Source organism: Pygocentrus nattereri, chromosome 5, assembly GCF_015220715.1.
Source record: "Pygocentrus nattereri isolate fPygNat1 chromosome 5, fPygNat1.pri, whole genome shotgun sequence".
Taxonomy (NCBI): domain Eukaryota; kingdom Metazoa; phylum Chordata; class Actinopteri; order Characiformes; family Serrasalmidae; genus Pygocentrus; species Pygocentrus nattereri.
The window spans coordinates 39,206,047-39,228,300 of NC_051215.1; the positions used below are offsets into that span (position 1 = coordinate 39,206,047).

The 22,254-nt window shown below is 39.9% G+C and overlaps 2 protein-coding genes across 4 annotated transcripts; both read right to left on the reverse strand.

Annotated features, from left to right (window-relative positions):
• Nucleotides 1–394: 394 nt before the first annotated feature.
• On the reverse strand, nucleotides 395–16,309 carry cnnm2a (cyclin and CBS domain divalent metal cation transport mediator 2a). The gene is made up of 8 exons (XM_017722931.2): nucleotides 14,651–16,309; nucleotides 9,035–9,178; nucleotides 8,776–8,913; nucleotides 8,514–8,683; nucleotides 6,674–6,767; nucleotides 5,043–5,105; nucleotides 3,868–4,046; nucleotides 395–3,075 (listed from the first exon to the last, which is right to left on the reverse strand). Exons 1-8 carry the CDS (start codon nucleotides 16,083–16,085, stop codon nucleotides 2,863–2,865), a joined length of 2,436 nt encoding a protein of 811 aa, XP_017578420.1. The 5' UTR covers nucleotides 16,086–16,309; the 3' UTR covers nucleotides 395–2,862.
• Nucleotides 9,106–21,547, reverse strand: borcs7 (BLOC-1 related complex subunit 7). Of its 3 annotated transcripts, none has more exons than XR_005130308.1 (6): nucleotides 21,374–21,547; nucleotides 20,994–21,056; nucleotides 20,823–20,866; nucleotides 20,675–20,695; nucleotides 19,480–20,569; nucleotides 9,106–9,178 (listed from the first exon to the last, which is right to left on the reverse strand). XR_005130308.1 is itself a non-coding variant. In XM_017722156.2 (5 exons), the coding sequence occupies exons 1-5, from the start codon at nucleotides 21,503–21,505 to the stop codon at nucleotides 20,518–20,520; spliced, it is 312 nt and encodes a 103-aa protein (XP_017577645.1). In that variant the 5' UTR covers nucleotides 21,506–21,547; the 3' UTR covers nucleotides 19,375–20,517. The 3 variants fall into 3 exon arrangements, 1 of the variants encoding a protein (XP_017577645.1); XR_005130309.1 differs by lacking the exon at nucleotides 9,106–9,178 and having other exon boundaries at nucleotides 19,480–19,530; nucleotides 20,225–20,569; XM_017722156.2 differs by lacking the exon at nucleotides 9,106–9,178 and having other exon boundaries at nucleotides 19,375–20,569.
• Nucleotides 21,548–22,254: the final 707 nt, after the last annotated feature.

Sequence of the window (22,254 nt, forward strand, 5' to 3'; positions counted from 1 at the left end):
ACGGGGGCCTGAAAAACAGTGTTGCGCAGACTGCGTGCCATGTGATCAGTGTTTAAAGCGTCTTTTTCAGTGTAGAGTGCATTATTCTCTTAGCAAGAGAGCAGTGCATGTGCTGCACCTCCACCTTGTGGCCACTTAACCAAAGAGTCACTTTAGCCACAACATGAAATTCTTTAGTTCTCATATATTTACAAGGAAAAAATGCATGAATCAAGCAGTTGTCAAAACAATTCTTTTATAATAGTAACATTCAACTTTATATATGTATATATATATATATTTATATATATTAAATTATATATATATATATATATATATATATATATATATATATATATATATATATATATATATATATATATATATATATATATATATATATATATATTCTTGTTGATGGTAAGTATACAGTACAACTCTATTCTCAATGCTTTTACAGCATTTCTGTAGACATTCAAGATTCTGAATAGCAGCATTATATGACCGACTCAAACCGTACGTTTGAGCACCACATTTCTGAAGAAGTTTCCTCTGTTCTGTCTAAGATGGGCCATGACAAATCATTTTACAATCTTTAGGATACATTACCCTCTGAAATAATGAGAATGTTCCTTATACAGTATAAAATGGAGTACAGCATGTTGGTTAAAATAAGCTCTGTGACAGGAATGCTCAGTGATCCCTCTTGATGCTTATACAATACATGTATTTCAAGGATTCAACACTAACATCTCAGAAAGTCAGAGTTCCTTCTACAACTAACAGCTCTGCTATACATCTGTAGCACATTTCATCCTGTCCTTGGTTATTACTTGGTTCAGTTTCTGTTTCCTGTTTCCAACAGCACTTGAGAGTTTGAGTTTTGTGGGTTTATTTTCCTGATTGTCCCTGCATAACTGAAACACTATTGCACTGACAGGTTGCTACATAACACTTAAGACTGAGATCCCAGCTGTATCCCAAGAGTGCCTAATAGAACACTCACCCAACAGAAGCCCTTGAGGAGTCGAATCATTTACAGTGTAATGAACGGAAATACTGAACTAAACTTCAAGGAAAAAAACATCCCTCCAAAATATGTTCCCAACTGAGGTGCAGACAAATAATAAATAACTATGATTCTTTCAAAACAGGAAGCACTACAAGTACCTTATTCCCATTATGATGAATTCAGCGAGGACTGCTGAACTCTGTATTTAGATTTTAGACTGTTATGATGTGACATGAAGCAAGTTGCATGTATGTCGTACTGAAGCATTCTGACAGTGTTTGTCTTTCTAAACGCAACATAAAACATGGTAGAATTATTTGAACTGAAAAGAAATTCTTCACATGGTTTTAAACATACATTAAACACATGATCAGACAAATGCACTTCAAATTAAAAGCGTATTAACAACAATGGTCCAACATTTTTCATACAAAAACTGGAGTTACGTTGTAAGATATACGTATAGTCTGTCTACTCAGTGTAAAATGCAACACTGTACCTCGGATTTCAAAAGTGAAGTAAAAAAGTACACGAAAAAGGCCGTCATGTAAACATACTGAATGTCTTTGTACTGTAAATACCTTACATCTGTACATGTGTAAGACATGCAGCCTTTGCCGTTTTCATAAACATGACATCTGATGCTGCTGGGGAGCTAAACGTCTATAACACTTAAGGGTTGATCATACTTTAATACTCCTTCTTTGGTCAAGAAACTCAATTCTATTGTGAGTGGCCTCCATGGCTGACGACTATGAAAAGGCTTAGTGGTTTGGCCAATTCCATGTCTGTGGAAAATGCATAGGGCTTTGCAATAGATATGAAGACACCTGATTCTATGGGTATGCACCTGCATCTAATGATGACTGACATTTGTTCTTAAATCTTCACGTGCATTGATATGTTCTAGCACAAACTGAGCAGTGAAAAGGTTCTGTTTTAGCTCCTTGTACGAATATATAAAAGTCACAAAAGCCACGCTACCTCCTTCCAGACTCGCTTGCTCAGAATCTTCACAAAGGATCAGGAAGCAGATGTGTTTACTGAAGCAATCTGGACTGAGGCAGGAGCGTTGGTCTTTATACACTGTAATGAATCTCCCTGATTTCAGTGAATATTTCAATAATCAGGTCAGAACAGGCTAAAAACACACATTTAAATAATTAAATTAATTAAATTAATTCCCAAAAGGGTGTTATCATCCTTGCTTGTAAGAAATGTATAACTATACTCTTTTTTTTCTAAGCTCATAAATTAACTCTATCACATATCATGTTAATTAAAACATGCCCGTCATGCCTACCTTGCTTACACATAGTCCAGAGCACTCGTGGCTTTTGTTCTAACCAAAGAACTGAGGTAAGAAAACTTTGATTAATGCCAAACTAGATTTGCTGTTCCTTTTAAAATGTGATCTTCACACAGCCAAATGACAAATGAGCCCCACTCCTGTTAACTCAGTATGTGTGTCATTGGATGATGAGACCTCACATTAACACTGCATTATAACGCACTACTTTTTCATTTTACATTCCTCATCCACTTCCAGTAGAAGTGACGGTGGACAGTGCTACAGCCATATCGAGAGACTTATAGTTTCTCTATTGCCGGATGTGAGTGCGTTCTGATTAGAATCTGACTGAGTGAGTAAGAGGAGGGTGGTCAGTCCTAGTTCTGCTAATGCCCGCAATAGTAGCATGTCCCACAGTGTGGTATGTAATATTTTACTGTGCCCTCTGTCCCTTGGAAAGTTTGTGATAAAAAGTAAAAAATCAGAGGGTTCATTTTATCCTGGAGAAGCTGCCTTGTGAAAGCTTCCCAACTGCTCAGTGGAAAGAAACGACTCACAGAACAGAGCTCTCTGATATCCTTTAGATCGCTCCATCACTGTGTGCATTGTGGTTGGGTTTATGTGCACTGGTGGAGTTCTGCTGCTGGATCAGCAGTGAAGCTGACTCGCCTCCTGGTCCATCCTGGTGTTCAGTCAGTGTGAGCTCTATCTTAGTGAACTCGCTGTCAGTAGACTGCGGTGTCTTGTCCATGCGGGATGCCATGAGAGCGTTCTGATACTGCTGCCGTGTCACCTGCCAGACGAAACAAATTCAACAGTCCTTACTAAGGCCTACCTGCTACTGACATGCCGCAATCAATCAGCCAGAAGATTAAAACCACCTGCTTGTTTTTACACTCACTGTCCATTTTCTCTACTTAACATATAGGAACACTTTGTAGCTCTACAATTATAGACTGTAGTCCATCTGCTGCTCTGCATATTTTGTTAGCCCTTTTTCACCCTGTTCTTCAGTGGTCAGGACTGCCAGGGAACCACCACAGCAGGCATTAATTGGGTGATGTATCATTCTCAGCACTGCAATGAAAACTGACGTGGTGGTAGTGTGTTAGTGTGTATTGCGCTGGTACGAGTTGATCAGACTCAGCCGTGCTGCTGGAGTTTTTAAACACTGTGTCCACTCTCTGACCACTCTATTAGACACTCCTACTTTGTTGGTCCACCTTGTGTAAAGTTAAGAGATGATAGCTCTGCTGCTGCAGTTTGTATTAGTCATCCTCTAGTCTTTCATCAGCAGTAACAGGATGCTGCACACAGGATACTGTTGGTAGGTTGGTTTTGGTCTGGTGGACTATTGTCAGTCCAGCAGAAACACTGAGGTGTTTAAAAACTCCAGCAGCACTGGAGTGCACACAACACACACTAACTTGCCACCACCAAGTCAGTGCACTTATATGTTTATATGATAAGTGATAAAATGGGCAATGAGTGTAGATACAAGAAGGTGGTTTTAATGTTATGGCTGATTTAAAGTGATGGCTAATATCTATGACAATGCTAAAAATGGGAATCTTGAGACTCAAACCTTAATGTAGAGCAAATCGGAGGCTGCTCTAACAGAGTAGTCCGGCACATAGATCTGCAGGAAGGCATTGAGCTGGTTGTTGCTGCTGCCCAGGGTTGGCGTGAGAGCCTCCATGCGGTCATTGCGGTTCACAGAGTCTGAGTGGTTCAGTCCGAAAGGTCGTGGAGGTGACTTATTCTCTGTGTAGCAAACAAAGAGTTCAAAGGTCATCTGCTGGTGCTGCTGTGTTGTAAACAACTAATACAGATGGTTATCATCCTGTCCTTCAGAGGACCACTGGAAGATGGAGGTATCCACAAATGTCCTAACATTGGACTTCATAACTATACTGCTTTGCATCACACTGAATCTACTATTGTCTCGGACCATTTGAATAAACACAGGATTGGACCAAATCAGGCACAAATGTTGTGTAGGAGTAGCCTAATCTACATAAAATGAGGTTTAACATTTAAAAAAATAATCAGAGCTATAGCTCTTGTAAAGTATGTTCAACTGAATTAAAAGCACCTGAGAAATGACCAAGTTAAGTGAAATCCAAATAAAATGAGTTCAAGTGAAGAAAAATGGAAAGGGAAAGAGAAGAGTTTTCCAAAGGGAAGATTTTTTAATCAAAATAAGATTATGCTTTCCATGACTTAAAAAAAATTGTTCAAAGGCAGTCCACAGGGAACCATGAGCAGCAGTCATTCCACTGGAATGTATATAATCCCACTATCCCAGGGTCAGATGTCCATAAAATGTTTTAGATAAACAACTACTACTACTGAACATTTTCTAGAATGTATAATCATCCAGTGAAAATAATGAGAAAAAAAAATGGACAATATGTGGGATAAAGGGTTAAAACTGGAATAGAGGAAAAAAAGCTTAACTGATATCCTAATAAATTCTTATGATGTTTTAAATCTAATAAATTCTAAATCATAATTTGAGCACAAATATGTCCTCAGAGTCAAGAAAGATTTTGCAAGCTGGTTTTAGAAAATAATGTCACAACCCAAGTGAGTCAATCAAGTGATACAAAGAAGGTAATTCTTACATTCTGTATTCAAAGAGTTAGAGTGGCTTAGGGAAACGTACATTATGACCATTCAAGCTTCTCATCCTGACTGACGAGCATAAACAGAGTTAGTGAGCGACAGAATGAAAGGAGGCAAAGGACGACTGCATACCTGGAGATCCCGCAAGTGACTCTGCCCTGCTCACAACGAACGTTCGAGACAAGGAGAGTGGAACTGGAGAATAAAGAAGGAAGAAAGACAGAAGGAGAAAGAAAGAATGGAAACATAAATAAATAAGGAAAAAAACACAGAAGGGATTTTAAAAGAATCAATCATTTGCAGAGTAGTAGTGATCTAGTAGTAGGGAAGCATAGGGGACAAGCTAATGCGAGATAAAATGTAGCACAGGCTTTTTAATGTTTTCGAGAAGGGTCAAGCCAATCATTTGGTCAGCTTCTCATACTTTCTATATCAACATTGTCACAATTGGCCCCTTCCAGTCCTCCATGTGCTTTTGTTTTGTTTTCGTCTTGTCCATGTGCTTTCTTCGTTTTGATTCTTCACTGTCCTGCCCCCTTGTTTCTTGACTCCGCCCTTGATTGTTCTCACCTGTATTGTCCACCTGTGTATTATTAACCCTCGTTTTTCCTGGTATTTAAGCCCTGCTAGTTTGCTGGTCATTGTTTTGTATTGTGGTGTTTAATGTTGTTCTTTTGGCCTCCGTTGTGTGTTTTTCCTCTTTTCCTGACACTCTGACCCTGGACCATTTTGACCCTGACTCTGGATTTGCCCCTAATAAATCTTGCTTCACTCAGCATGTGTGTCTGCCTCGTCATCGCTCCACGACGTTACAAACATCTGCAAATTTTTGACCGCTATCTGACAGATATTACTTGAGATTCACCAGATGGCAATGTTATATTAACATAGTTCAAGAAAAATTTTACAAATGAAAAACAATAGTAATAATATACCACTTATTTGAATTAAAAACTACTGATTTTGGGGATTTTTTATTCCCATATTCATTAAAAAGGCAGATATTTGATATTTGCTGCTCTTTGTGGTAAAAAAAAAAAAAAAAATCCTCTTTTCACTTAACATATTTATTTTGATGTATGTATTTTGTATGTTTAGGTTTGGAATGCTTGTTTGGTTCTAATCACAAAAATTACATTAAATTAATTCTGTTTGGATAAATTTACCAGACTTTTCTAGAAAGTGTTACAACTGCACCCTCAGTCTCATACAACTGATACTAACTATGGGGTAAACTGTTAATAAGGAAGTACTTATCTTGTTCAAATAGACTTTTTTTTGTTCAAATATATATATTTTTAAATATTTAGCAAAAATCTAAATGCTTGTGCCCCACTCACCCCTACATTATTAGCAATGTAAGAGCAAAAAAAGCTCCGCCAAAGAATGTAAAAAGGACTGAATGTAAGTGATTGGAAACATGCAGAACTGTTATGCATAGAAATCATATAACACAACAGACCGCCCCCCCGACACACACACCAGGAGTATACTAGATGACGCCAGGGCAGGGTTGGTCAAAGCAATCTTACCAAGTTTAATTTGACCAAAGCCAGCTTGAGCCAAAGCTCAGTGCTTGACAGCAGAAATGTATATACAATCAGCTGACTCAGGACTGAATGGCAGGTGGAGGAGACTGTGTCTAAAACTGCGAGGCAGAGTTCTAGTCCAGAAGGCATTAGAGGAGAAGTGAGGAGTCAGCACCACCTCAGCTCACGAGCAGTACTCGTTTGTGTGTGTTCATGTTACTCCATTACACAGACCTGGTGATGACGTTAAGGCCATCATTCCATAATAGGAAAAGGGCCCTGCTTTAAACTTCATCCCCTCCTTGCCAGCCTCAACCTCCACCTTCCCCTGAGGATGAAAAGGAGGAGTATTTGAGTAACAAAGTACAAATTCAACTCTTAGAAGTCAAGCGTTGTCACTGTTACTTCCCTGCTGCATACAAACATAATTACACAATAACATGATTAATCACATAGTTATTTTATTTACATTCTGTAACTGGTTCGAGACTTCACTGACACTTTTACATTTGTTTTGTGACAAATGTCACACAGTATCTTTCTGCAAAACAGTGCAGTAAGCACAATATCTTTTGCTCAAATATAAATCATGTAAATCTTAAAACGTCAATTCATAAACCTGGTATTGATTAAAAGTGTATAACCTGCACGTTGCACCCCCTGCTTCAATGAGCTACGAGTGAGAAATAATTAATACTAAATTACAACGTTTTTGTTATCGCTGGTCTAAACAGCATGTGTGTCATGTTTAAGGTAATTAAGGTCGGTCCTAAAAACATTTCGCTCACCTGCTATACTCAACTAGACTTTTTGGAGAGTAAGAAAGGAATGCTTTATGCTGAGCTTGGTGCTTCTGGTCAGTTTGTAAAGTCATATAGCTTAGTTGAATGTACAGTTCAGGGAGTTCAACAGTTAATCTGCCTTTAGGGCTCTACACTACATTATCCTATACAGGGAATGACTCAAGCAAAGTATGTACAACTAGACTGAGTTCATGCAAAATACTTTGCCTACTCATTGTACAGTTTGTCGACTTGGGTATGAGCTTATGAAAGTATTTGTGTTCTCTATATGTCAATGTATTAAGATTAGTTTTGAAACAGGTACAAAGTACTGCCATCACAGGACATTTTTCTGCTTTTTTTACACTATTTGAAACTGCCAGCTGCCTTTTTGTGAACATTTACCATGAATGGGCAAACAGACATTTTGAAAAGCAGATATTAGCATGAAGAACGTTTTGTCCTTTTCCTGTGAAGTCACTGTTTTAGAGATAGGAGGTTTTCTCGCAACAGCAAAGAACACATGGTACTTGTATACATGAAAGGCCACATTGTGATAAGGACTATCCTGACTGTTGTGACAAGGTACCAGGCCAGCCAGTCATGTGACCAGAGAGAGTGTGATTTACAAGCAAAATGCAAGACTGATTTTTAGTAAAATAAAAGAGAATCAAACACAAAACCTTCTTTTTTGGTTATATTCATACAGACACTAAACAACTTCACAAACGACAACAACTGTTTCATGATAAATCCAACACATTAAAAACAAAAATAAATGGCAGACAAGCGTGATGGGGCAAAAACAGAAGAAAAAACTTAGGTTATAATCAGCAATTCAGCCAAATAAGTCGCTGCTGTCGGAACAAAACCTTGTGTTTCCAAAACGACAACTTAGCAAAATACGGAAAAAACATACTTTTAATGTAAGTGGAACCAGATTCTTTTCAGAGTACTTTTGGGTTATTTCGCTTGGTCCATTAATCATGAACTTCGCTCACAATGTAAAGGACAACTGGCATTTTCGAACTATGTCACAAACTGAAAAATGACAAAAATGGAGATAAAAGGTTTTATTACAACAACAGTGAAGTACTGCATTAGTGCTGACAGGGTAGTCTTTGCTAGCATTAAACAGACTATGTGACCTATATATGGTCTCAGTATCTCACCCCAAAATCAAGTGTTTCCACCAATTCATTCTACTTTTACTAAATCACCTGTCACAATGTCTCATTAAACTATAGATTATGCACTGAATGCTATGCAACTGCATGGTGCATGGTGCTGACCTGTAGGATGAGGATGAAGTAATCCACAGGCTTGTTGCGATGAAAGAGATAATGCTCTAACATTTTCTTGTTCTTGTCATCATATTTGAGCTCTTGGATGACATTGGGATGTTTGAGCAAGCGCAGGAGGATTTTTTCTGACATTTGAGCAGGTCCAAACGGCTCTACCTCTAAAACAGAAAGGAAAAGGAGAGGTGAAGAACTTGAATCAATCTGTAATTGCTTTTCTAATCAAGAGAACACACCAATCAGATGTCAGTACCAGTTGCTAGGAATCGCAGGGTCGCCAGGAGAAGCTGTGGTGATATTTTGATGCCAAGGTCGTTGTCTGTTGGCTTAAAAACAGAGAAATCTTGCTTCCTTTCCCGATGAGCTATCTTCTTTCTCGTCTTGTTGTCAGCTTTTAACCAAAACCAACAGAGAGGCCATGTTAGAAAAATTTTACCACTTTATGGTATGCATTATGTTTCAGGCTCATAAACCTGAATAACACTAAGTAAGTCAAAGCTGTGAAGACGTACTGTACAAATCAGTCTCATCCAGAATCTCAGACTTAATGATCTCCTCAATGACATCCTCTAATGTGACAATGCCCAAAACCTCGTAGAAAGGGTCTCCCTCCCCTTCATTGTTCACTCGCTGGACAATAGCCAGATGGGATTTACCTGCCAAACCAAACAAACACACACAAACGTTAGATGCGTGCGGTATACATATGGGAATCTGCTCTGTGGCATGAAATTTGGCAATGTTGAGTCCAAACCAAACATTGTGATTCACGTACGCCCTGGACCTCTTTACACAAACTAATATCCACAGAATTTCAGTTCAGTGGAATTGGGGTAAAAATGCTTACTGAAAGCATTCTTTGTCCCTGACTTGTGAGAAAGGATGAAACTAATGATAACCAAGAAATTGGTCAAACAAAATGCTCATGGATTTAGTCAGACAACAATCCATTACGTTTTCTTAACAAATCTCCCATGGTTCCACATCTGTTTTCCCAGGACCCCCTCAATAAGCTGCTTAAAAAATTCCTGCCCAGCACTGTCAACCAAAACGTTAAAGAAAATTCTTTTCCTGTTTCTCAGCTAGTGATCATTTAAAAGGAATTTTCCAGAGCCAGAGCTAATATTAGACCTGAAATGAAGTTTCCACTGCAGTTGGGCGATGCTCTCACCGACGTGACAATGGGACAACCAGAGTGCCCCGTGATGTTTCTTCAAATGACACTACCAATTAAGGCAAACATTCATGCTTGTTTTAAGTTCACTTATATAGAAAGATTCTATGCAACTAAACAGGCTTTAGCCTGTAACAACTGTAGGTTTACCTTTTATACCTGTGATTTTTACGTATCTGAAGGTTTGAAAGGAGTATGTAAGTTAAGTTCTTCTGAGAAACTTTTGGGAATGGTGGAGCTCTTGACCAAGATATACTCAAGAGCTCATGAATAGGACATGCGTAGACTTCCTAGGACTACAAAGAGAGGGAAAGAGAAAAGAGACATTCAAAACTCCAGCAAAGAGGGAACATTGTTCCACAGCTCCATAAATGCCCACACAGTGTCGCATAGGGTTTTGGGCAGTTTATGCATAAAAGTCACAATCAAAGTTTGAGCTGTTTTTCTACAGGCTGACCAACAATATGGCATGTTGAGATTTTGAGATTTTGAGAAAATATAACCAACATGGGAAGACATACAAAGTTGATTTGCACATTCTAAGAATCATAAAACCACAAAAAATGAAAAGGGATGGGAAGTCCAAGCTTCTTAAGATGTCAAACGTAAAGATAAAATATAATACACCTGCTGGCTATTTACAATGTTTTGGCTGTCTCATAAGAACTGTAACACAGACCTTTAATTTTGCGTGAAATAGTTTCACACAGCACAACTATCATCAATCAGCACTAGGCTACTATAGAATGCGACAGAGAGTCAGCCTCTGTTTTAAGACTCTGCCCTTCAGACTACACACTCTTATACGTTCTGCCCATTCCCACCTTATTTATGGAATGGGATTTTTCTCAGATTTTTTCCATAATGGAATTTCTTCATAAATAGCCACAGGGACTGTGGATGACGAGTCTGTAATGCAATCACTGGAATATTTTTAATGTTGCAAACATAAAGTAAGGCAATGGGAAATGTGTCTGTTACTAGAAAAGTCCTTAAGAAGACAGAAAAGATCTATATAAGTTAAGCTTGTGGTAACACTTGACCAGGAAATGAATGTTTCTTTGGAAAGTAATAAATCTACCTGTTTTTCTGCTCTGAATGTAGTGTGTTACAATGGGTTATACCCAGATTTCTCTCATTAATATGCAACATATTAACTGAATATCAGAGAAAAGATTGAAGAAATAGGCACTGTGTTCAAATTTAAGGACTATTAGAAAACTTGTGAAAGATTGCATCGAAAAAGTGATGTAATTTCTAACTAATTTCACTGCAATATTATTGTTAATGATTAATACATACATTAACATGCACTAAATCTTTCTTAAATCAAAATAATAATTTGTGGAATGTCAATACAGCAATATGACCATATATATTAAAACAATTACTGTTGTAATTTCTATATTGTAATTGTCAGTCTTCTCACACACCCACACACACACCACAGTAATGCCTAAGGCAGGGGTGTCCAATCTTACTGGCAAAGTGTGGTTGGAGGTTGTTGTTTAAAAAAAAACAAACATATAAACTGCTTGAAGATTGAGACAAATAGACTAAAGAAGTGAAATTAGATGTGCTTGTTTTGAATGTAGATCTACAGCCACACTTGCTGTTTGCAGATAAGCCTGGTAAATGTAAGTAAATGTCCACCCATAATGAAACCCACATAGTGGAGCACTATGTTAAACTGTGTTAAGAGGTTGATGTAAGACTTTTGTATAATCATCATCATCACAGTCTTGAGACATGTAACAAACAGACAGGGATATATAAGGTCTCTGTTGGAACAAAACCTTGTATCTCAATTTTTTTTTTGAAAAATGAAAAAAAAAAAATCGCAACTTTTAATGTTAATGAAATAATTTGTAAAACTATTTTGAGCCATTTCTACTGGTCCATTCATCAATGAACATAGCGTTTAAATGACATTGGAAAAAGAAAAACAAAAAATGGAAACAGAAAGTCTTGTTCTGACAGATTCTGTACTCTGGAAATCTAATAAAAGTAACAATTATAAAAGATTCAACAGAGCATTTTCCTTAAACTGAAAACAACTAATCAAACCGTCAACCTCAGGTCTGGACTCCAACACTTCTGCATGTAGAACAAAAGTAAATAAATAAATAAACCAGCTGCAGCTTACAAGTCCCACTTAGACATCAGTTTTACTGGCAAGCTATATGATTAATTAAGAATTAAATGGATTGTTAAAAAGAACTTTAGCACATACAGTAAACAACAATTCCCGACAGAGTATTACTAAGCAACATAACGTGCTACTGATACTTTATTAATCCCCAAGCATAAAAGTGCTGTTCATTAACTACTTAAAATATACTTGACTGGAAATTGGTACGTTGAACTTACATTATGACTCATGTAAAATCTACCATTTGTGTCTCGGTTTGTGAACACAGTCATTAACCCTGTAGATTCCCAGCCCCGCTTACAGGATTACACATTCCAACATGGCAACATTCTGTAAGCAAATACCTTTCATTCCTGGACAGAATTTATTAAATTACTACCACAGCAGACAAATATGTCCAATATCAAAGCTGTGTATACAACCAAACATGATTAACCCCAGCGTTGAAAAAGAGAAGAAAAAATCTTCTATTAACATATGATAGACTTGTGGAGAACCTAAAGGAGCGTATGCTGGCCCACCAGAGCAAAAGTAGTTGCCCCTGCACTCTGACACATGTAGGGCCACTCTGGCCCGCAGAGCATCTCCTGTCTATTGTTTTCAGTAAACACAAGTTGAAAGGTATGCAGAGTCACGACAAACACAGAGGGAAATGCTTATGTGGGTGATGGTAAGTCCTTTACACAGGAGATGTGGGGCCTTCTAAGACAGGCTTTGTTGATGGACTCGAGTTTGACATTGTAGAACATGCACATGCCGATTGTTACCCAAATCTGTTTAAGTCCATTTCCTGTCGGCCCACCACTTGTGGAATGCTGGACTGATTTAAAGCCAGCCTACCAGTCCGAGTCCACGACTGGACAAATATCTGTTTAAGTAACAGAAGTATAAGTAATTATAACGAGACTAATAAAACACATTACACATCATGATAACAATAATAAAGCAAATAAAACACCAACAAGAAAGATCTAAAAGAGGTTGACGAACTGGAACATCATTCTTATCCATCTCCTGCACCTGAAACGACAGCTGTATGAAATTTAAATAAAACCACTGCTATGGCTTCAGAAGGAGCACTTTGTCTCAGCTTTAGAATAGGCAATGAGCCCTACCAGTTACCAGTTAACAAATTCTTACTATGATGCAGACCATTCTTCCTCTGTTTTGAGAAGGCTATCATTATTTCGATAATCATAAAATCTAAAGCACTGGAACTCAAGATGCTTAGCTGCTGGGCTAGGAATTTGTAGTTCCAGAAATTTCCAAAAAGAAACTTCCATTATTTTCCTATGCACTGTGACACCTAAAAGAGGTCTGTGGGAAAAGATGGTGGCATTTACCTTAAAGTAATGAATACTCTAATGTACTATACTTTGCATTCAAGAGCAAAAAATATCATGTTAAAAAAAATACTGTAATATCTAATAGGCCTGCCAATCAATGCAGATTAATTGTGTTCTTGATGGAGAGAGTCAATACTAAAAATATTAGAAATTACATGGTTATGGCAGTAAGCGCACAGACTGTAAACTTTTCATAATTTAAATACTCAATATTTATGGCACCAAAAGCACTTGTTTAGCTTGCATTATAGCTATGTCTTACTAAGAGGGTAAGTTAGACTTGCTATTACTATAGAATCCATTACTGTCAGATGTCGAACAAGAGAACCAAAGAAGTGTCCCTGCAATAAAAATGGGTCATTATGAACATGAAGCTACAAAACAGAAAAAATTGAAGCAAGATCAGTAACAACAAACAGCGTAGTAGATGACAGAAGACTACTAGCCTGACTGACTAAAGACTATTATCAGCTGCAGAATATCCATATAAATCCAGAATATAAGGCCACCATGTGCCGAAACCTCAGAGTACACAAAAAGGCTCAAAACACTGGTAAACAAGTCTTAAGAACAAAGAACAAGTCTTAAATAAAAAAGCCTAAAACTTTGATGTCCAGTACCAGAGTGAAAAAATGGAAAATATGAGGGGAAAAAAGGAACTGCCTTTCACCACAACCACTTAATCTATGAAACACACTGTACACAGTGATACATCCTCATGTATGGCCTCTACTCTAACTGGCTCATTTATCCTCATTAATGATATGACTGCTGATATGCGTGCTGACAGGAGCAGCAGGATAAATTCTTAAGTCCCTGGAAAAATGCATTCTGCTCTGATGCAACCAAATTACTCAAAATTAATTGGACACTGCTTCATGACACAGTAACCTGCAGTTAAGACTAACTTGTGCATATCGCTGTTGTTGGGACAAAACCTTGTATCTCAAAAATGGTAACTTTAATGGTTACCATTTAACAGTAATGGTAACTTTAATGTGAAGCTACTGTGTGTACTAGCCATACAGGTCACTGTATGGCTGAATAAGACATGGATGTTTCTCTCTGAGACTGAATGGTGTACAGCATTGCATCATGCACATGTTGCAGTTGTGCCAGTCCATGCAGCTACCTCACTCTTCCCATCAGGATGTGGCAGCAAAGTAGAGAAGAACGCATACCACAGACAACAGCAAGCTGAGTTTTAAGGAACTGGACCTCAGTCACATTCAGTACCAACACAGCATTCTAACCATTCTTCAAATTTGAGTCTAATGTGGCTTATGTCAATGTTACTTCTATTTGTGGGGTATGTGCGAATGTTCTTCTGAAGACGTTATAGTGCTGAACACATAAAATTCATGTACCACACGTAGATCAAAAGCTTCTGTTTATTCTTCCATCAGAAACGGATTTTAGATGATCTCTCATCTCTTTCAAGCTAAACTACTTTTACCTTTCTTGAACTCCTCCAGCATGGCATCCAGCTTAGTATCATTGAAGACGAAATGCAGTGGGTGACTGTAGAACTTGGTGATGGTTTTCAGTGGGGTGCAGTCATCTGGATCCACAAATGCCAAGTCCTTCACAAACAGCAGATCCACTATGTTACATCTCTCTCCTTCAAAAACTGGGATGCGAGTGTAGCCACTCTCCATGATCTCAGACATGGTGCTGAAGTCCAGGATGGCCTCAGCGGTGATCATGAAGCAGTCACGAAGAGGGGTCATCACATCCTCTACGGTTTTAGTCCTCAGCTCCAGAGCTCCCTGGATGATATTGAGCTCCTCTTTCACCAAGTCATTATATGGGTCTGTAACCCTGAGCATCTCAAGGAGCTTCTCTCGGTTGTACACGGTCCCTATCTCCTGCCCCAGCACATGATCCAAAAGCTTACTGACTGGATAAGAAGCAGGAAACGTAAGGATCATGAAGAACTTAGTCAAGAATATGGTGTTCGCCCCAACAGCGAGCCCGTGTCTCGAACAGATGGCCTGTGGCACGATCTCTCCAAATATGACAATCCCAATGGTGGACACCACCACCGCAATCAAGCCAGACCCTGCAATGTCGTCCAGCAGAATGGTCAGAGTGGTGTTCACGAGAACGTTTCCCAAAAGAAGGGAACACAGAAGGTAGTTTCCCTGACTTCGCACAGGCTCGATCTTCTTGGCATAGTTCTTCTCCCTCTCTGTCCCGCAGTTCTGTACGATCCTGAGCTCCATGGGGTCCAGTGCCATGAGTCCCAGGTTGAGGCCACTGAACATGCCGGACAGGCACAGTAGCATGGCGATGAAGATCACCTGCAACCAGAAGGGCAGCAGGAACTTCTTCTCCTCCACCACCAGCACCTTGGTGTCGTGGCTGTCGTGGTACACCCAGGTGCTCTCTATACGCGCGTCGTCGTCCTGCGTGGCGATGCACAGGTAGTACACCTTGCTCTTCTCCGTCTTGCGCAGCGGTTTCACGTCGATCTCGATCACGCCGGACGTCCTGCGGTTCACTTCCACGGTGGGAAGGATGATGATGTCGCTCGAGCGGATGCTGCAGGGGTGCAAACCGGGCGCGTAACCGTAGCTGTCGCCGGCGCGCTCGTGTTCCGTGAACGCGATCTTGGACCACGTCTCGTTGTTGATGTTTTGCCCGTAAACGCGCAGCTTGACGCGAGAGCGCTCGCTTACGCGCAAGTAGCCCCTGTCCATAAACGACACGTCGTCCGTGTCCTCCAGCCTGAGGCCGATGATGACAGTCTCCTCCTCCATCGCCACCTCTCTGGCGTGAAAGCAGCGCGCGGGACAGGCGCTGATCACCAGGAACACAAGAGTCAATGAGCGGACCGGGCTGAGCGCCGCCATGTTAGAAGTGGGCAACGCGGACCACCGCTTTGCCATGTTGACAGTGGGCACGTTCAGGCAGAATCTGCATCAGAGAGGAGCGCAGACAGCCTTCTTCATCCTCGCTCTGGCCTGGCTTAGCACAAGTGATAAGCCTGACATTCCTCACCGTGCCTTACTGGCTCTTGCGACGCGATGACACACCAGCGCGCTCTAATGTGAGCCCTGCAGCTGGTGGTCAGCTTCAGATGCCTGCTGACGGACACTCCAGATGACCAATCCTGAGGAGAAAGACCCACACGGGTGGGAATAACGCATTGCCACAACAAATGGCGCAGCTCAGAAGGGCTTAAGGCGAGGCGGGTCTCCGCTGGGAAATTGCATTGAGAAATTTTTAATGGCCAATCAGTGGGCAGGATGGGAGGCCCAAAAAAAGGGGAGCGGTTTTCAGCAGCCAACGGTGTAGCATTATTATTATACTTGTCACGATATGTCTGACAATTTAATTGAATTAAACACGGTGGGTGTGTCCTGCTGAAACACAGAATGTCTGGGTCTGACAGATTTAATCAGACTCCGTAATAATAAAACTAAATCCTTCATAATTTGAATAAAAGCTCAATGAAGCCCTGTAGTTCTCAAATATGTTGTTTTCTTATATATACACACACACATGAAAAAAATACACACACACACCTCAAAAAAATAAAGGGAACACTCAAATAACACATAGATCTGAATGAATTAAATATTCTCATTGAATACTTTGTTCTGTGTAAAGTTGAATATGCTGACAACAAAATCACACAAAAATCAATGGAAATCAAATTTATTAACCAATGGAGGCCTGGATTTGGAGTCACACACAAAATTAAAAAGGAAAAACACGACAGGCTGATCCAACTTTGATGTAATGTCCTTAAAACAAGTCAAAATGAGGCTCAGTATTGTGTGTGGCCTCCATGTGCCTGTATGACCTCCCTACAACGCTTGGGCATGCTCCTGATGCCAACTCCTGGACAGTCTGTGGTGCAATGTGACGTTGGTGGATGGAGCGAGACATGATGTCCCAGATGTGCTCAATCGGATTCAGGTCTGGGGAACGGGCGGGCCAGTCCATAGCTTCAATGCCTTCATCTTGCAGGAACTGCTGACACACTCCAGCCACATGGGGTCTAGCATTGTCCTGCATTAGGAGGAACCCAGGGCCAACCACAACAGCATATGGTCTCACAAGGGGTCTGAGAATCTCATCTCGGTACCTAATGGCAATCAGGCTACCTCTGGCAAGCACATGGAGCTGTGCAGCCCTCCAAAGAAATGCCACCCCACACCGTTATTGACCCACTGCCAAACCGGTCATGCTCATGAAGAGCACAGGGCGCCAGTGGCGAATTTGCCAATCCTAGTGTTCTCTGGCAAATGCCAAGCCTCCTGCACGGTGTTGGGCTGTGAGCACAACCCCCATCTGTGGACGTCGGGCCCTCGTACCATCCTCACGGAGTCGGTTTCTAACCGTTTGTGCAGACACATGCACATTTGTGGCCTGCTGGAGGTCATTTTGCAGGGCTCTGGCAGTGCTCCTCCTGTTCCTCCTTGCACAAAGGCGGTCCTGCTGCTGGGTTGTTGCCCTCCTACGGCCTCCTCCACGTCTCCTGGTATACAGGCCTGTCTCCTGGTAGCGCCTCCAGCCTCTGGACACTACGCTGACAGACACAGCAAACCTTTTTGCCACAACTCGCATTGATGTGCCATCCTGGATGAGCTGCACTACCTGAGCCACTTGTGTGGGTTGTAGAGTCCATCTCATGCTACCACGAGTGTGAAAGCACCACCAAAATTCAAAAGTGACCAAAACATCAGCCAGAAAGCAGAAAGGTACTGAGAAGTGGTCTGTGGTCCCCACCTGCAGAACTACTCCTTTATTGAGTGTGTCTTGCTAATTGCCAATAATTTCCACCTGTTGTCTTTTCCATTTGCACAACAGCTGTGAAATTGATTGTCAATCAGTGTTGCTTCCTAAGTGGACAGTTTGATTTCACAGAAGTTTGATTTACTTGGAGTTATATTGTGTTGTTTAAGTGTTCCCATTATTTTTTGAGCAGTGTATATGCACACATATACACACACTCACCGGCCATTTTATAAGGTACACCATGCTAGTGAAAGGTAGGACCCCTTTTGCCTTCAGAACTGCCTTAATTCTTCGTGACATACTTTCAACAAGGTGTTGGAAACATTCCTCAGAGATTTTGGTTGGTTATTTGAGTTACTGTTGCCTTTCTATCATCTCGAACCAGTCTGCTCATTCTCTTCTAACCTCTCACATCAACAAGGCATCCACACAACTGCCGCTCACTGGATATTTTCTCTTTGTCGGTCCATTCTCTGTAAACCCTAAAGATGGTTGTGCGTGAAAATCCCAGTAGATCAGCAGTTTCTGAAATACTCAGTTTGTCATGCCACGTTCAAAGTCACTTAAATCACCTTTCTTCCTCATTCTGATGCTTGGTTTGCACTTCAGCAAGTTGTCTTGACCACCTCTACATGCCTAAATGCATTGAGTTGCAGCCATGTGACTGGCTGATTAGCTATTTGTGTTAACAAGCAATTGAACAGGTGTATCTAATAAATAAATAAATAAATAAGTATGTATGTATGTATGTATGTATGTATGTATGGTGTGTGTGGGTGTGTTATAAAAATATTGTTGAAATGGATAAACACACTTGAGATGAGAAATAAAAGGAAAGGGCTTCAGGCAGCTGACTTTGAATTTAAACTGGGTGAATTTTTGTTATTTTCCTACAACAGGACTTTGTTGGGAACTGAAATGACAATGATTAGAATGGAGCTTCAGCTGTTCTCACCCATTTTGCAAAAGCAAGGGAGGAGAGCAGCAGATAAATACATACACATGTATATCTGGGTATATACATACACACACACACACACACACACACACACAAAACTGTTTACTCTTTCAGTGGTGTTAATGCTGCAGTACTCATTAGATATTGTGAACCATTTAAACATCCTACAAAAAGTCAAGGTTTATGATTTCTCCATTCTAACAAATGTGAACCAACCTATAAATAGCTTCATATTATGATAGTTTGTCATTATATTATGTTTGACTGTAGATGGAGCTAAATCTATTATTAAAAGATTTATTTTGAGATGGATTGCTTTTAAGAAAACAAAGACAGCATATAACGGTTTATAAATAACCATAAACTCTCTGCAATACCTGCTACCTTGACTTTTTGGCCTCCAGGCAAGGGTTAAGCAGATATCAGATCAGTACGTGTAATATCATGCAATACAAATGTTATGTACAAATGAATCATTTATGTACAATTTTAATTCAAACAAACACATTTCTACAGAAATGCATGCCACAAATATCTGAGACACATGCTTACAAAACAAAGTAATCATAATGGCTGACCAACTTTCAAATAGGTTTCCTGGAGCAGCACACTCTGTCTGTCCTTGAGTGCTGATAAAGATGTTCAGAAGCAGAGCAAACACATTTTCTTGAGCAGCAAATTCTAAACCACGGATTTAACAATTGTGAAACTAAACATTTTATAATGTCAATCTTTCTCATTCTTATATTCACAAACATTAAGTGTTGTGCATACTAGACCAAGATTACACTTCAAGTTAGATGAAAAAAGGGTTTTCAATTGTAAATCACCAATGACATTATAATTTTTTCCAAGACTAGACCTCTTCCATGTTCACATGTGGAAGTGGTACAAAACCAGAATAAATATACTTCCAGACATACAGCTGTAGTAACACCTTTGTACCACCTGGGACTGTCATAATCCTTCATAATTTTTCCTACATAAAATGTGGAATAAACATAAGGACACAACAAATTCCTCTGTTTCCAAGCCTTACCGGTTGTTTGTGTCTAAAAGCCTGAGCACTAATAGCTTGCAAGATAAGTGAGAACCTTGTGGAATCCAAAGCTTCCTGGGAGTGAGGATCAAGGCTACAGTCTAGGACAGACATCTGCTTGACCTTGCTGAGATGCTGATATATCACACATCCCTATTTCACCTCTAAAAAGAGTATGTGGCTGAATCCTACAATTTGTACACAAAATGCCAATTTATTTATTATGAAAATAAGAAAAGGATGTAAATATTGATGTAAATATGCAGTAGATTGTTCATACATACTTTTTTCTTTACGGCAGGGTAATCGGAACACTGACACTAGTCCTTCATCCAGTCCTTGGTAAAACTGGCATTCTTCAATTTAACTGGCATGTAAAATTATATTTAAAATCATAACCACAATAATTAAACAACAATCAAATAACTTTGGATGACACTATGTCTCAGTAACATGAGGCCATCCTTAAGAGAGCAACGGTGAATGTTCTGCAGAATGTCTGGCCACTTAATGAAAAGCGACAGGGGAAACAAACCACATCTCCTACAGCATATCAACAGCATAGCCTGGTTGTGTATTATTTAAGCAAATGTCTTAGCTGGTCCTGAAGGTTTTTGGAGTGTTCCACACTGTGAAGAGAATAAGGAAGGAAAAATATGGTCATTGGTTGCAGTGGCTTTAAATTACATATAGCAGTCAGAATAACTGCGAGCAGTGTGCCTGTTCTGGCTTACTTCTTTTGGATGGCTTCTTGCCTTAATGAAAGAAGATATAAGACAATATTAATGCCTGTAGAGACTTTCACTGCACTGTACATAGAATGCCAGCAGTTATTTTAACAACAAAAGAAAAAATAATGAGAAGTACTGTAAATATACTCACTGATACTGCAAATGAGTAGTTATTATGGACATCTTCCTCAGACTCTATAACGCAAATTAATATTCCACATCTGACGAAGTGTTCACGATTGGTATTTCTGTGCAAATTATTTCAATATGCCGCATTTAGCAAAGGAATAAAAAGTAACGTTAAATATAAAACAGTCCTTACATCTTCAGAGTGCAGAATAGCGTCCTCTTGAATTACCATATTTCTGGCTGCCTGGCCGAGCAGCTGAAAATCACAGCAGACAGGACATTGTCAAAGAAAAGATCAAGAAAACTGCCTCCTTGGTAGCTTAACTAACTGATCTCCATGCGGTTTAACATAAAGTCAATTTGAATCTATATACCAGTTCATAAGTATTACAGTGCTTTAGACTTTCAGCGTTAAGTAGCTTGTCAAAAAGCTTTCTCTTCGCAAGGCAAAGACAGTTAAGCTAGCTGAATGTCACTTCATCAAACAAATAGAGGAAGCTAGCTAGCTAGCTAGCTAGCATTAGCAATAAAGAAAACGTCGAGTTTAGCTGCTGTTGGAATTTTAACATTTACCTCTTGGCTTCGAGAACCTTTTAAAACCTGACGAGTCAGAGCGATTACATCTCCGCTGCAACAGCCTACTTTATCAGACAGCAAACCTTTAACCGACTGACCAAAGCGGGGCTGCGCTTCTGAGGAAGCCATGGCTACGCTACGGAGCGACCCGAGGGACAAATACCACGAGCGGACAAACGGTCCATGTCTCAATGTATATATATATGTGTGTGTGTGTGTGTTCTCGTTCGTATGTTCTTGCCTGACGTCATCTTTCATTGCACTCCAAGTTGTATTCCAAGAACAGTTGAAAGTACCGGGATGTAAACAACCTACATCTATTTTGGAAAAAAATGAGGCGAGAAATATACATTAAAGTAAATCGTTGCTCCCTGGTACAAATAATACCTAATATAAAAGTTTGTTCTGACGGTTCGTTAGGAGGCTCCGTTTAAATTAACAGCCCAAAAGTTTGTCTGTTTTGTTCTGGCCTAGTGTACGGCTGGGTCCTCAGCTCAGGCCTGGCCCACAAACTGTAAAGTGAGTAGAACTAAAGGATATGGCCCAAATCTACCAGCAACCACATTGTCGGTCCACAACTTTCACGGCATAATTGTCCCACAAGTGTAGACACAAAAACGGTATGAAGCTGTCCAGATCCTATTCTGGCCCACATACCTAACATCTACCTGGTAGTTACCCAACACTCACACAGGAAAGACAGAATTGGCCCAAAACTGTCTGCTATCTTGGAGTACCCCACTGCGGGAGCTTTAGCCAAGTAAGCAACGGCCAGGTTGAAAATAGGTTATGGTTATAATGTATTACTATTCGCTCCAGCCATCAAAGTGAAAGGTTCACTCAGATTGTCAAATACTCTGCAGTTATATTAATTTATT